The following is a 17,052-nucleotide window of genomic DNA, read 5'->3' on the forward strand; positions in this document are numbered from 1 at the left end:
CCATGGGGTCGGAAAGAGTGGGACACAACTGAGTGAGTAACACTTTCACATTTGCACTTTTCACTACACAGTAAGCTCCTAAGGGAAGGACAGTGTCTTAATCACATTTGTCTTCTGTTAATAGAAAGAAGAACCTGGTACAATGTAAGTAATAAGCAATGCATGAACAATAATGAATGTTTTCAAGAAATAAATGTATGCAAATAATGGATGAGACATTTCAATAGAGATGTTCAAAATACAGGCTGTTGATACAAGCATTAAAAAAAAAAATAGTATTACATGCACTGTAACACCGACACACTTGCTCTACAGAATTTCAATTTTGAGAGAGTACAATTGACTAAGCAATGTTTTTCACTGGAACTGTTCTCTGTACTTGTCTGCCTGCTCCTCATCCCTACTTAGCATATACAACACGTATACAATGTCTATCACAACTCTTCTGCTGTAAAAAGAGGACAGGCGGAAAGCTCAGATATGCACCTGTAGGCTGTTAATATTAGTGGGTGTCAGGAATGCAACAGAGAATGTTGGAGCTTACGGAAAACTGGAGAGGACAGGTTCAGTTTAAAACGGATGGCTGTGGCTCAAACACTTCTAATGGCTGCCATGTGATTGCAAAAGCCTTATGTTTTCAGCTTTTTTAGTTTTACAAAAGAAGCAGAAAATCTAGGTGCTTTATGAAATAACTCTATTTCTAAATATCGGTGACTCTGAAAACAATTCTGAAACATTCAGTCAACTGAACTGGGGAATAAATCTGGTAATGGGGAGGAGTTTGAGACCTCCGGATTAGATAAAGACATAAATCACTTTCTATAACTTTTGTATGTGCCAGATTCTTTTCATGGCACTTCATGTAAATTCATCAACTCATTTCAATCCCATGATCACCAGGTTTTTTAAAGATAAGGAAACTGAACCATAGAAAGATTACATCATCTGCCCAAGATCATACAGCCTGTAAAATGCAGAACCATGAACTCAGGTAGTCTTGTTCTGGGCTTGCTTCCTCTTTTCTTAGTCTCTCCCAGCTCTCATATCCCCTGATTTTATACTAATATAAAAATAGAAAATATTTTCTGCCCTTCATTTAAGTCATGAAAGAAGAGTTCATAGAAATGAGAATAACAAAGCAACAGTATGTTCTAGATGTCAAGTGCATTGTGAAAATATTGTGAACCATTTACCCTTAAACCACAGAAGAGATTTTCAAGCAGTTTACCTGTGCTCAGAGGACAGCATCAGAGTCAAACACGTGTCCAGAACATTATGACTAGCAGAATATATAGCTTCTATTGTTTAAGTATCACTCAGTTGCCTGCCTATTTTCCTATCCAGCTGCTGTTATGCTTAAAAGAGACAAGTACCACTGTGTGACACAAAGCCAAGCAAACATTAACCTTTTATTACTGAAGTGTTAAGATCTAGCCTTTTTGATTATCAAAGAACTGGGCAGAATAGTGCCTTGTAACAATTTGCCCCTACAACTATCAAGATGGATCTACCTAATTTAACAAGTGATTCCTAGGACAAATTCTACCCAAAGGCTCAAGTCAGATGCTATAGGACATACAAAGATTAGTCAGTACCAGTCTCTGTGCCCAGTAAGCTTACTACCCAACAGAATTCTGGACACAACATAACTGTTTTTATTAAATTGTGCCCTTTTCTTCTTTAGGACACAACATAACTGTTGTTATTAACTTGTGCCCTTTTCTTCTTTAGGTTCTGCCTTACTCTTCAGATTCCAGGTAATATATCACCTTCTTCAAAAGGCCTCCAGACTACCTCATTTCCTGCCCATATCCCTTCCACACTCTTTTACTCTCTGGCACATGGTACTTTCTCATCCAGGGCATTTACTGCAGCCTACAACTTGTCTTACTTACCTGTTTATTAGGTAAACATAACCATCTCCCTTCAGCAGAATATAAGTTCCATGAGTATGGGAACTTGACAATTTTGTTCATCACTGTATCATCAACTTCTGGAAAACTGCCTCACACAGAATAAGTGCCCATGTGCATCCAGGTTCAAAGAAAAAATAAACCACTTCCATGGTGGAGATGAAGGGGTCATTCAGAAAAGGAGTTTCCTGAAGAAGAGGTACTGGGTATGGACCCTGAAGGGAGTCTTGCCATGCAATGGCTATGTTAACTATTATTAGCAGCCAAAATTCTGTTTGGGACAATTTAGCCCTCCTCGTCTTTGGACTGACTGGTGCTACTGCTGCTAAGTCGTTTCAGTCGTGTCTGAGTCTGTGCGACCCCATAGACAGCAGCACACCAGGCTCCTCCATCCCTGGGATTCTCCAGGCAAGAACACTGGAGTAGGTTGCCATTTCCTTCTCCAATGCATGAAAGTGAAAAGTGAAAGTGAAGTCGCTCAGTCATGTCCAACTTCGCGACCCCGTGGACTGCAGCCTACCAGGCTCCTCCATCCATGGGATTTTCCAGGCAAGAGTACTAGAGTGAGTTGCTGTTGCCTTCTCCTTGGACTGACTAGAGGCTTCTTTTATATACTCTGAAGCCTGTTTATCCCACTTGGAAATGATCATCTAACCTCACCCATCATCACTACTAGTGAAACACGACAGTGAATGCTTAGTCTCAGGCTATTTTATGAAGGGAAAAGAAACGATTGACGTCTTTCCACAACACTTAGATGAGTATTTCATCTCAAAAATGGGGAATCTGGGATTTTCCAGAGCAGTTCCTGGGCAACAGGCAAGTCTCAACACCCCTGTGAAATGGAGTTCAGATATGAACACTCTGGTGCCATGCCCTGTAATTCCCTGAGTGGAGGGTACAGTGTTTGGTGAATTTTAAATTGTTTGGTGCTATTCTGCTACAATTTTGACTCTATAGGGCTGGAACTACCTGCCAAGTATGCAGATAAATGAGTTTGGCTACTCAGTTGGATACCCTAAATATACAGCATAAATAAAATCTAATCAACACCTTTTCAAAACATTGAAAAGGACTGCTACAGGGCAGAAAAAAAGTGTACCCCCTGCTCAGAGGTGATGGATGCTGTTTCACAGTAGAGAATCCACTTTTAATGTTTGAAGCAATTTGTGAAAGCTTTCACACTAATAAAATATATAATCTCTTAAAAATACAAGGTGATCTGGATTTGCTGAGTGCTAAAGCAGTCTTGGAAGTTACATTAACTTTTATATTGCCTCACTCTTTTTAAGTCAACAGAAATGAAGGATAAAGGAATCTAACTATTTTCTTAAGCAATCCACCCTTTCCAGGGAAAGCGCTAGACCTGTTGGAGAGTTGTTACAAATTGCATGCACTCTTCTTCCAAAATGTCAGTTAGTTACAGTCTATACATCTGTGGGTTCATGGAGGAAAGGGGAAACATAAGATCACCTCTCCATAAGGATAAACTTGAGGGCAGTGTAACCTTAACGTCACATGCTATACATCCACAAAATAAAAATGGAGCATTTCCACTGAGAAAGGAAGTAACTTTGCATGTCAACAAGTGGAGGGCTTTGACTGTCAGACTTCATCTACATATAGAATGTGAACTGGAAGGTAAGCAGATCATGTGGAAAATTCAAGAATAGCAATTTTAGGGATATGTATTCTCATAGTGGGCTTCCGTAGTGGCTCAGAATGTAAAGAATCTGCCTGCAATGCAGGAGAAAGTGAAAGTGAAGTTGCTCAGTCGTGTCTAATTCTTTTCGACCCCATGAACTGTAGCCTATGAGGCTCCTCCATCCATGGGATTTTCCAGGCAAGAATACTGGAGTGGGTTGTCATTTTCTTCTCCAGGGATCGAACCTGGGTCTCCTGCACTGCGTTGCAAGCAACTGCTTTTACTTAGTCTGAGCCACCAGGGAAGTGCAGGAGACTCAGGTTCAATCCCTGGGTTGGAAAGATCCCCTAGAGAAGGATATTTGACCCTGATTGAATTGACAGTGGGCTTGGCCTCAGTTTATGAGTTCATGGGAAAGCTGAATGAAACAATCTGGAAAGATGCTTTCCTATGGATTACTGCCTTGGACACACCAAGGAGAAGCTGGAAAAAGCATGACATAAGCACAGTGCAAAGCTGCAAAGTTGCCTCTCCCTTCAAAAACGGCCCACAAGGATAACTCTACAGTATCTTAATAGAAGCTTAGCCTATAACAATCAATGATGACTATATAGCATGTGTGTATATATATGTGCATATGTGCTTTTGCAAGAATCAAAGAGTAGATTTTAATGCAACTTAAAACACAGAAAGAAAAGTATGAGACTTTTTTCTTTACTTACAAAATAAAAAAAAAAAAAAGCTGACTTTTAAAAGTATAGGAAAGAATTAACTCAGTGAAAATATGTCAGTGTACATAGCTACACAGAAACAGACACTTCCAAAAACTGGGCTATTTGGGGAAAAGTCCATTTGTTCATAACTTCTGGACTCTGTTGTACCTTGCATCCCACTATATTTATTACCAAAATTGCAATACTCTTATTACTCTTCTTGAGAAGGGAGTGATGACTTCATCTCACCAGACAGAACCAATCTAATGGTTAGAACCAGGTCTTGTGGACCAAGTAAAATGATGTATCTAAATATTTGTGAACACACTGATAAAACATTTTAGAAACTGAATTATTTCTAAAGTTTCTAGAAGTTTAATTTATAGTACCAATTTCAATCTTCCATTCTCTTCACTGCTCCTTATTATTTCTTCTATACAAACCTTTATTTTTTTCTTGAGTCAGAACATTTATGAAGATACAGAAACTCTCCAAGCAAAAACGAGCAACATTTTTTCATAGCACTCAGCTAGGAGCACTGTGGTCACAACTGACGACTATGGCAGGCTGGATGTGACACTAGACGGGCACAGACAGCCACTGAGCAAATGCTTGTCACTGGTAACAGGGTGGGTGTGGGGCGGTTTTGTATATTAAAGCAGAGAACAATGCTTTGTGTCTTAAGGCAGCGCTGTGGAGGAGTGTTAAAGAGGCCAAGGTATCTTTGCAATATGACTGCACGAGTCTTCACCTAAGATTCATCCGTTTAAAAGATCAGTCAGTAAATGTGGACAAGTGGTAATATGATGTTCCCTTCCTCAGTGGAGTTCATGAAGAACTCTCCAGCTGTGTTCACATTTAGAATTCTATATCTGGAAGTCTATGTGCAGCTGCTACTGCTGCTAAGTCACTTCAGTCGTGTCCGACTCTGTGCGACTCCATAGACGGCAGCCCACTAGGCTCGCCCGTCCCTGGGATTCTCCAGGCAAGAACACTGGAGTGGGTTGCCATTTCCTTCTCCAGTGCATGAAAGTGAAAAGTGAAAGTGAAGTCGCTCAGTCGTGTCCAACCCCTAGCGACCCCATGGACTGCAGCCTACCAGGCTCCTCCATCCATGGGATTTTCCATGCAAGAGTACTGGAGTGGGGTGGCCATTGCCTTCTCCATCTATGTGCAGAGTACGAAATAATAATGTACATATGGTAAGCTAGACACATTGGATGAAATCAGGCAACAGCTGATTAACAGCACATCAAAGTAGGCCTCACACTCTTAACTTTGCTGATGGGCTCCTTCCTGACAAACCCACCACTACACATACTCTTCTGACTCTCAGGAGAAGGGCTGTTTAAAGAATTCTTGGATGTCTTTTCCTCACTGGAAGTATACACTGGAGAACTAGTTTACACAATCATCAAAAGAAATCTCGAAATATCTGGCTAATGTACTACGTAGACGTCATGGCACATATTGAAATGGAAAAACGACTTATTCATTCAGATTAATTACCAGGATTCCTGGAACTCCAGAACACAAGTGTAACAAGTAAAGTCTCTACCTCTAGATAGACTTTTGCTTCTTTGGAAAATATCCTGGAAAATATTTGACCAGAAATTTCACCATAGTTACATTCAGGATTAGAAATAACTTTCCCCCCATTATTTGCTCATTTGAAAGGAATCTATCTTGACTATTATAAAGCATATCAGGATCATGTCCAATTACAGGTAGATAATGTAATACTGGTATGCTTTTTTTTTTTTAATTTATTAATGAACAGAAACAGTAACTGAATGAGTCATCTTGTGGGCAGAATTTCTAGGAAGTATGCAGCAAAGAGTTCTTTTTGGTACAATGCTTGTCTTAATTAAATGGGAGTCAGTAAACTTTATTAAAAATAATAGCAGTTTACAGCAAATTATTATTTAGAAAATATGTATCCTCTCATAAAAAGTTAAACTGACTATTTTCCAAATTTTATGTAAAAAAAACCCTAATGTATGTGAAGTGTAAATAGTCAAACATAGGAAAAGCTTTTTAAATAAGCAATTTATATTCTAATAATATCTGTAAGGCAGTCTGAATGTTGAGAATTACCAAAAGACCTGTCTAAAAGCATTTAATTTCACACACACATAACACTTCTAGAGCCTCTTAACTTCAAAGCTGTAACAGTAAATGTTTCCTTAAAGACACTTTAAAACATTTAAAATAACTTCAGCAAAGTTCTTAAATTTTTAAAAAATTCCATAAGGCCTACCTAACTTAAAAAAAATAAAACAAAAACAATCATGCCATGACTGTATCCTGTCATTACAAAGGGCACCGGTGCTTTAAGTTCTGTTCCATTTTCTAACTTGACTTCAGCTCACTCATGTAAAGAGAAAACTATTCTTCTGAATCATTTGAAAAGAATATAATATTTAATCTGCCTACAATGATTTATTTTCAATAGTATTCCACTTACAGTAAGATAAGGAGTGAAAATATGTTTTCTCTGTTTTAAAGTATCAGTATGTGAAAAAGCCATCAAAAACACATGTAAAATTGAAGACATACTTCCACCATTGATTAACAGACAGAATGTACATATTCTAAATAACAACCAACAAGCAAAATTAAAAGAGACGGGGAATTCACCACAGGTAAAATACAAATGGCCAATAAATATATGAAAAGCTGTTTCTCTTCTCTAGTAAAGAAATGATATTTATTAATAGAAATTATTTTACCTATCCAATTAGTGGATAATTAGATAATTTAAAAGTACTGATAAAATTGACTGTTGGGAAGAGTATGAGGAAACAGACTCTCATACACTGTAGTCAGTGAAGTTACAAATTTAAACTTTTACAACGTTTTGAAGAACTAGTTGGCCACAAAATGCACATATTGTTTAGTCTACTTGGCTTCGAAGGATATAACCTTCTGGAGTCAGTCAACAAATACCTACTGATAAACCTATAATTAAACCTATAAGTTTACAAATGTGAAAAGAATACAGACAAGGACACTTACTTCAGTATTGTTTTTTAAAGAGGAACCAATCTAACAGATAGAGATTAATTAATATGCATCATTGCAATGTAATACCAGGAGCTTCTACAAAAACTTTCTGTTTGCATTTTGTTTCCCTTGGCAGCTAATCCATGAAGGCCTGGCTGCCTGTAAGCTGCACAACTTGCATAGAAAAGCCAGCTACTCTTCAGTCTTCTTTTACACAATCTGCTCTGAGTTCAGTACAGGAGGGTGAAGTGGAAAATGCTTCCTATCCTTGTTTGGCTTTATTCCCAAAGGATAATTTGAAGGGAAAGATACTACTCCACATTTAAAATTATGTCTGGAAGGCACTGTAAATTACAAAATTTTAATTTATAAGAATATCACTGACCTAGCATTTACTCTGGACTTTTCTAAGTAGGGCACATTTTGAACTAGGTTGATTCTTCAAACATGGGAATTTACTATTATTGAAGAAGATCTCTTCATTTTACATCCTATGAATCAAGATATCTTGACTTCTCAATTTTATTTAACCCAGAACATGCTCTGGTTGTGTTTTCATTAGCGTCCTTTGTTAGAGTTACCTTAACAAGACCATTTTAGAATGGACACTGATAACGGTATTTGACATTTATAGTCTCATGAAGGAAAATAACAATATGTCAACCCTCAATTCACGAGAAGTACAGAAAAGAAAAATGAAACATTAACAAGTCAACTGGTCAAAACAAGTTATCACAATAAGAGCACTGCTGTATATCCTGCTTTAAGACTTGACTTCTCCCCAGTGTTTAGGTCGTTAATTGCCTAAGATGGATAAACAGTCAATTTTTTGAGGGAGTATTTCTCAAAACCTTTATGAAAGAAATGAGCTTCTTCTCCATATATAATTTCTTCTTGGATTGAGACCTTAATACATACAGTTGCATACCATCCTTTTTAAATAGACTGTGATTAGACTATAAATTAAATAGACTGTGATGATACATTAGGAAAAAGCTCCTTTCCTAGAAAGTTGTAGTCATTTTCAGACGGTGGCTGCTCTGTGCCTTACTGTGCCGGCCACCACTGGGGGCTATCAGGACCGTGACCTCGCTTGGCATGGAGCCGTGCACCAGCACCAGCATACAGCTCTAACGTGCGCGTTTCAGTAAACGCGCTACCAGTGTTCTGTTCCCGTCTGCGTTCTCTACTCCTCTCAGCTGGTCTGCTCAGTTTCGTAGAAAAGGCACCAGTGTTATGGAATCAAGGAATCTAAGGGCAAAATTTAATCTAATGAACCCTCTACTAGTCTAAAGCCTGCGTTGCTCTTTGTCTTACCAAAGACTGTGAAAACTTGAACAATAACATCAGGAAAAGAAAACAACCACCAACACCACCCGTGGGCTTTCTGCAGTTCAACAGGCTGGATTCTGAGCTAAAATTCTGACCCAAGTATCAAAACAGATAACTGCCTGATGTTAATTTAATATTATAATGCTGGCTTACAAAACGATAGTGAAGCACATTTCTAAGTAGAGCTAGTACCTACCTCAAAGCCAGGACTCACAGGAGACTGACACATGAAGCGGTAAAGAGCAAAAAGCAGACAACGGTGCACAGCAAAGGAAGGAAAAAGATAAGAGAACCATGTTATTAGAATAAAGCAATGCATGCTGCTCAGCAATATTATAAGCGAATAATCTGTCTTCAACAAAAAGCAAAATGGGATACTAATCAGTTTTTGTGGAACAGAAACATCTGGGTTAGAAATTACTTTTCAATATTTAAATGGGACTAGAGACTTGAAGATTGCAAAAACAGAGTCTATAGTTCTGAGCTGGTAGAGGGGAAAAAAATACCTACTTATCAGTGTCAGTGATGAGAGACAGTTCATTCACCTTGTTGAAAATAAATCAGAGACAGAACGAAGCATTTTGACCTTTAACTGAAAGATGAGATTTTCTTCACAATAATTCATCCTCTCCATGGGAAAAGAAAGGAAAAGGTCATCAAAGTAATCAAATGTGACATAGTTGTTATCTGTCTTCAGGCATGAATAAGCCAATGAATAATCAGTATCAGTCAGGGCTGTACAAACCGGGAAAGTCCAATATAGGCTTAGAGTTTTAATGAGAGAAATATGTCTGGTGTATTCTTTGCTCATTTTAGAGTCTTTGATACATAGCATTGCTTTCCTGTCTGATTTCATCCAAGTTTGAAATATAATTCAAAAGTTGAAAGGTTATTAAAAATTTTTTAAGAGGAGGAATATCAACGAAAAAACCATTTTAGTTAAGTACACAAGTATTTTAATTTATGTTGAATACGTTTTTTTTCATCTGTTTCCTCAAGCTTTGGGGGTCACCTCTATTTGATAACTAGAAATCAAATCTAAACTAAAAATAGTTGACTTTCTTAAACAAAAAAATGCATGACTGTGTTTTGAAATCAGGAATATTTCCAGTATTGAATAAATCATTACACTTTGAGAAAAATCCCAGTATTTCTTCTCTCAATCCCTAAGTATCCTACCTAAGTTGCAATCTACCACTAAACCATTTTGTCAGAGACTTTGGGAAGTGATGTACATTCACAATGAGGTTCTGCTAAGATTAACTGTTACTCAGTAATACCTGTGTTAGATGACTGGATTATCATGAAGCATGAGCAGAACTCAGGGACAACAATGGCTCATTTGGCCAGATCCAAACATGATTTTCGGAGAAGGCAATGGCACTCCATTCCAGTACCCTTGCCTGAAAAATCCCATGGACAGAGGAGCCTGGTAGGCTGCTGTCCATGGGGTCGCGAAGAGTCGGACACGGCTGAGCGACTTCACTTTCATTTTTCACTTTCATGCACTGGAGAAGGAAATGGCAACCCACTCCAGTGTTCTTGCCTGAAGAATCCCAGTGACGGGGGAGCCTGGTGGCTGCCATCTATGGGGTGGCACAGAGTCGGACACGACTGAAGCGACTTAGCAACGGCAAACATGATTTTGGAGGAGAAATTATATAACTGTTTCAATGTACTTTTACGAAAATTTTCACACAGAGGCAAAACTTTCTCTTTGGGAGAAGTCAATCAAATTTCCTCAGTTTCTAAAATAAGATATGATCCTTGTCATCAACATATCTCATATCCAAAGCACAGGATTTTCTTCCAGTGTAGCTCTGAAATGTCTTTATTCTGGGCTATCATCAGAATTCATTTCTAGCTTAGTGCTGGTTCAGTGCTCGATACTTGAAGATGGCCTAGGCAACATGCATTGACTTATTCCTTTAAGCTACCATTTTTAAAAGAATATTTTTTCCCATTGGGTATTTCTGGGTTTTGTGAGAAAAGGGGATTCCATGTTTGAGTCAGTTTAGGAGCACTGATTTCATTATTGTAAGACTTTTGTGAACCATAACTATGCTCAATGAATACTGTAATGTCCAGTACTTGGATGGACAAAGAAGCATTTCCTAATCTTATCTGACTAGGAGAATGAATCTTCGGATAATATTTTATAGCACCATTATCTTAAAGAAAAAATTTTGGGAATCACACACCTCTGTATTTTTCCCTTGCTATCAAACTAGAATCACCAGAAATGTCCATAAGTCACCAAGAAAAAGAGAACCACCTGTTCTTTTGGGAGGTGGTTGGAATATTTTACTAGAGCTTTGTTTTTATTTTTGTTTCCTCCTTGAAGGAAGATCATATGAATAACAGTTTTATATCTGTGGTGAAGACTACTATAGAAAATGTTTACTATGTAAATGAATATTATAGGATGTTGTGGCATATTACTTTCATTTAGCACTCAGAGAATTTATGTTTCCTGTGACTGAATAATGCAATTTCTATAACTTTAAATTGATTAACAGGAGTCTGAGAGTTAAATTTAATTATTAATTATTCTGATACAATATTTCATTCTTTTCTCACATGACTTGGGATGAAGAATCGTAATGACTTTGTAACTTTCTATTAGGATACGTACTTGCTATTGTCATTTAAAAATATCTTTACTGAGGTACAATTTTTATGGCATAAAGTAGAGAAAATTCTAGGTATACCTCTTGATTAACATAAAAGCATGGACCTCTCCCCAGATCAAGATACAGAATATTTCCAGCATCCATGGTTCTCTCCTGTTCCCTCTTAGTTTTTATTGATCAGAACTTCAGACACTGGATTCTTAAGCATATAAACTTTATGTCCATTTTTTCCCCTAAATATTATTTTGGAAGATTTATTTATGGTGCTGAAAGAATCAAGAGTTCCTCAATTCTATTGCTGCTGCTGCTGCTGCCGCTAAGTCGCTTCAGTTGTGTCCGACTCTGTGCAACCCCATAGACGGCAGCCCATCAGGCTCCCCCGTCCCAGGGATTCTCCAGGCAAGAATACTGGAGTGGGTTGCCATTTCCTTCTCCAATGCATGAAAGTGAAAAGTGCCAGGAGCCAGCATGAGGAAAGGGGTCAGACAGAAAAGTAAAAGTGAAGTCGCTCAGTCGCGTCCGACTCTTCGCGACCCCATGGACTGCAGCCTACCAGGCTCCTCCATCCATGGGATTTTGCTATATACTACTATTCCATTGTATGACTCTCATTATTTACGTGTTTCTAGCTTTTAGCTATGATCAATAAAATTGCTAAAAACATGCTTGTAACAGTAGGATTCACATCGACACCACTCTCCCGCCCCACAATATGAAATCATTAGGCATCCATGTAAAAAAATATGAATAAGATTTATAAGAGGAAAAATACAAAACTTTGATGAGTGACATCAAAGAGCTAAATAATAGAGATATCCCATATTCACATTTAGGAAGACTCAATACTGTCAATTTCTCAGTTATTCTCAACTTCACCAATAAATTCAATGCAACCCCAATCAAAACTGCAGCATATTATTTTATGGATATTAAAAAAGTGATTCTACATTTTATATGGAAAGACAAATGACAGAGTATATCCAACGCCATACTGAAGAGAAGAACAAAGTTAAAGGACCGATACTATTTAACTTCAAGAGTTACTATAAAGTTATAATAATCAAAACAGTGTGGTATAAGAATGACAAGTAGATCAATGAATCAGAATAGTGAGTCCCTGAAAAGGCCCCCATAAATACAGTCAATTCACCTTTGACAAAGGATCAAAGGGAATAAAATGGAGAAAAGATGGTCTCTTAATAAATGGTACTGATGACTCACATATAAACAAACGAACTTAGACACAAACATTATATGAATTAAATTAATTAAATTAAGAAGTGAATTAATTTGCCTATGCCCATACCACCCAGACTATGTCCAGCCTTGTCTGATCTCACAAGCTAAGCAGGGTTGGGCCTGGTTAGTACTTGGATGTGAGAAGTGAATTAATTTAAGTCATTTTAACTCTATATGAATCATAGACCTAAATGTAAAACACAACACTATAAAAATCACAGAAGATAGCAAGATAGCATAAAAGAAAACCTAGGTGACCTTGGATATGGTGATGCCTTTTAAAACACATAACCAGAGACAATCCATAAAAGATAAGCCCAACTTCATTAAAATGAAAAACTTCTGCTCTGCAAAAGACAATGTCAAGAGAATCAGAAGACAAGTCACAGACTAGGATAAAACATTTGCAAAATATTAGGAAAAAACACATCTAATGAAGACAGTTATCCAAAATATACAAAGGATACTTAAAATTCTACAATAAGAAAATAAACAACCCAATTTAAAAATAGGCCAAAGACCTTAATAAACACTTTACCAAAGAAGATATACAGATGGCAAGTAAGCATATGAAAAGAAGTTTCATATTATAATATGTCATCAAGAAAATGCCAGTTAAAACAATGAGAAACCACTACAACACACCTCTCAGAATGCGAAATCCAGAACAATGACACCAAATGCTGGCAAAGATGTACAGCAATAGGAATTCTCATTTTTTGCTGGTGGGAATGCAAAATGGTGCAACTACCTAGAAGATTGGCAGTTTCTGATAAAACTTACCATATGATCTGGCAAATACACTCTGTGATATTTACCTAGAAGAGCTGAGAAGTTATGTTTACACAAAAACCTATACACGATGCTTATAGTATCCTTACTCATAACTGCCAAAATGTTGAAGCAACCAAGATGTCCTTTGTTAGGTGAATGGATAAATAGAGACAACTGTGGACAGCACAACAATGGAATAATAACTTATTCCACATTAAAATTAAATGAGCTGTCAAGGCATGAAAAGACACAAAGAATACTTAAATATGTCCTACTAAGTGAAAGAAGCCAAACTGGAAAGGGTACATACTGTATGATTTCAACTATATGACGTTTTGAAAGAGCCAAAACCACAAAGCCAGTGGAAAAAAAAATCATTAATTGTAGGGGTTAGGTGGAGGGGATGAAGGAAGAATAGACAGAGCTAAGAGGACTTTTTAGGGCAGTGAAAATATTCTGTATGATACCATGATGATGAATAAATGTCATTATACATTTGTCCAGATCCACAGAATGTATAACACCATGAATGAACTAAAGCAAACTATGGACTTTGTGTGATTATGATGTATCAATGTATGTTCATCAGTATTAGCAAAAATACCACTCTGTTGAGTGATGGTGATAATGTGTGGGAGCTTTGCATGTGTGGGGGCTATGATAACATGTGGGGGTGTATGGGAACTCTCTATGTCATCCTTTTGATTTTGCCATGAACCTAAAGCTGCTTTAAAAAAGTGAAGTCTAAAAAAAATTTTAAATGCTTGCATATATCTTTCCATGTATGTCTATACACATTTCTGGTAAATATATACCTAGGAGTAAAACTGCTGAGTCACATGATATGTATACATTCAGCTTTAGAAGATAATCACCAACCAGAATGCCAAAGTTGTTAAACGAAATAATATCTCCACTAGTAGTATATGTGAGTTCCAGTTGTTCAATATCGTCAACAATACTTGTTACTATCAGTTGTTTTCTCCCAATGTTAGGTATTCTGTGCTGCGCTTAGTCAGCTGTGTCTGACTCTTTACAACCCCTTGGATTGTAGACTGCCAGGCTGCTCTGTCCACAGGGATTCTCCAGGATTCTCTGGAGAGGGCTGCTGTACCCTCCTTCAGAGGATCTTCTCAACTCAGGAACTGAGCCCAGGTCTCCCGCATTGCAGGCGGATTCTTTACAGATTCTTTACCAGCTGAGGCACCAGGGAAGCCCTTGAATACTGGAGTGGGTAGCCTATTCCTTCTCCAGGGGATCTTCCCAATTCAGGAATCAGACCAGTGTCTCCTGCATTGCAGGTAGATTCTTTATCAGCTGAGCTACCAGAGAACCCCTGGTGTAGAGATATTTCATTGTAGATTAACTTTAGACTTTGATATTGAATGATGCAAAATATAATTTCAATGCTTATCAGCTGTCTTCTTTTGTAAAGTGCTGTTCAAGTACTTTGCTTATATCTTAAATAAGGTTGTCTGTCTTTTAAAGTTTCACAGATGTTCTTCATACATTTAGATACGAGTCTTTTATAAGATATATATATATATATACACACACATATTATATATATTGAAAATGTCTTCTTTTATGATTTGCTTTTCCACATTTTTAATGGCATATTTCACTGAAAACAATTTGTTACTTTCAATGGTGCCTTTATCAGTTTTTTCCCTTTGTCTGTGTTTGAGTCCTATTTTTAAAAGTTTCTCATGACTCAAATTATTGTAGATATTCTTCTATGTTATTTCCTAGAAGCTTCTAATCTGCCTATAAGTTATTTTCGTTTGGTATAAGGTAAGGCCACGATTCATATTTTCCACATACATATACAGAAATACTTGTTGGAAAAAATCGTTTTCTCACAGCGGTGGTATAATTGTCAAAAATTCGTTGGTCTGTACATGCACATAGCTTCTGGACTCCTCCTGTTCTGTTTCATTGGTTTATTAATATTTTTCTGTTCCTGTGTAATACCACATTGTCTTTATGCTTAATCTTGTGTAACACCACATTGTTTCAACTATGACTTTATGCCGGTATGTTTGGGAATTCTCCAGCTTTGTTCTACATCAGGGGTTCTCAAACTTCACACTACTGACATTCTGAGCCAGGTACTTCTTTGCTTGGCGGGGGGGGGGCTGTCTGGTGCATTGGCCCCTCAAATCCTAACTGTCTTGGTTGTTCCTGGGTGCCTTTAAGTATTGTTTTGTTATGTTCTGTTATATTTTATTCAGCTTTTATAATTGTCCCTTATAGGAGAGTTGGTTGATACAAGCTTCTTCATAGCTAGGAACAAAACTTTTGGAGTAAATTATTAACTTTTTGCCTAAGTCTAAGCCTTGCAAAACATGATTTCAAATAAATGACTTTCTTTAACTTTTCTGTAATACCACACAAACATCTGTAACTTAAAAAAAAAATGATGTGCAAGTCACAAATACACTAATTGGATCATTTACGCTGGAATCAAGATTGCTAGGAGAAATAGCAATAACCTCAGATATGCAAATGACACCACCCTTATGGCAGAAAGCGAAGAACTAAAGAGCCTCTTGATGAATGTGAAAGAGGAGAGTGAAAAAGTTGGCTTAAAACTAAACATTCAGAAAACTAAGATCATGGCATCCAGTCTCATCGCTTCATGGCAAATAGATGGGGCAACAATAGAAACAGTGAGAGACTGTTTCGAGGGGCTCCAAAATCATTGCAGATGGTGACTGAGCCATGAAATTCAAAGACTCTCGCTCCTTGGAAGAAAAGCTATGACCAACCTACACAGCATATTAAAAAGCAGAGACATTAGTTTGTCAGCAAAGGTCCGTCTAGTCAAAGCTATGTTTTCTCCAGTGGTCATGTATGGATGTGAGAGTTGGACTATAAACAAAGCTGACTGCCGAAGAATTGATGCTTTTGAACTATGGTGTTGGCGAAGACTCTTGAGAATCCCTTGGACTGCAAGGAGATCCAACCAGTCCTTCCTAAAGGAAATCAGTCCTGAATATTCATTGGAAAGACTGATGCTCAAGCTGAAACTCCAATACTTTGGCCACCTGATGTGAACAGCTGACTCTGAAAAGACCCTGATGCTGGGAAAGACTGAAGGCAGGAGGAAAAGGGGAAAACAGAGGACAGCTGGTTGGATGGCATCACCAATGCAATGCACATGAGTTTGAGTAGGCTCCAGGAGTTGGTGATGGACAGGGAAGCGTGGCATGCTGCAGTGTATGGGGTTGCAAAGAGTCGCACATGACTGAGCAACTGAACTGACTGAATCTTGACTTCCCCTCTGCAACTGTCTAAAAGTTTATAAAACTGATTTAGTCTTAGTAAGTTTACTTATACATAATGAAAAACATATTAGTGTGCCCTCCTTAAGTACCTACTGAGTTTTTCTTGTTTCCTTCTAACACAAGTGATGATGTACAAAAAGATATACACTCTTGCAGAGATATTAAGCCATTAATTATCTAGATTTTGGATTTTCTTAAAAATGGACTACATCATAGCTGGAATAATGGATACAGTTTACTGTCAAAGTTGATGACAGATTAAGCTTGTCATAAGATCTATGTTGTTATACTTTTCTTTCTATTTTAGCAGCACTATAGAAATCCAAGTTCAACATACTTGCCAGAAATGGGTAAATTAATAGGATTAGCAATATTTTAATTTGTATGTGAAGTGATGATTTTTAAGTTAAAAACAAGGAATCTAGTGTGGAAGAGAAAGTCATTTTCTTACATTTGGGAGAAAATCTATACTGATGACAGATATACAACATGGGTGGTCTAGTGGCA

General features: G+C 37.5%; 1 protein-coding gene across 2 annotated transcripts in view; it reads right to left on the reverse strand.

Annotated features, from left to right (window-relative positions):
• Positions 1-17,052, reverse strand: part of PRKD1 (protein kinase D1) — a 346,762-nt gene that overhangs the window by 63,015 nt on the left and 266,695 nt on the right. Inside the window, exon 5 of one of the 2 annotated variants that reach the window (XM_018066224.1) lies at positions 8,806-8,829. The exons of the other annotated variant lie outside the window; for it this stretch is intronic. Coding sequence (XP_017921713.1) covers positions 8,806-8,829 — 24 coding nt within the window. The remainder of the gene's footprint in view (positions 1-8,805; positions 8,830-17,052) is intronic. 2 annotated transcript variants of the gene reach the window in all.

This window comes from Capra hircus, chromosome 21 (genome assembly GCF_001704415.2).
Source record: "Capra hircus breed San Clemente chromosome 21, ASM170441v1, whole genome shotgun sequence".
Classification (NCBI taxonomy): Eukaryota; Metazoa; Chordata; class Mammalia; order Artiodactyla; family Bovidae; genus Capra; species Capra hircus.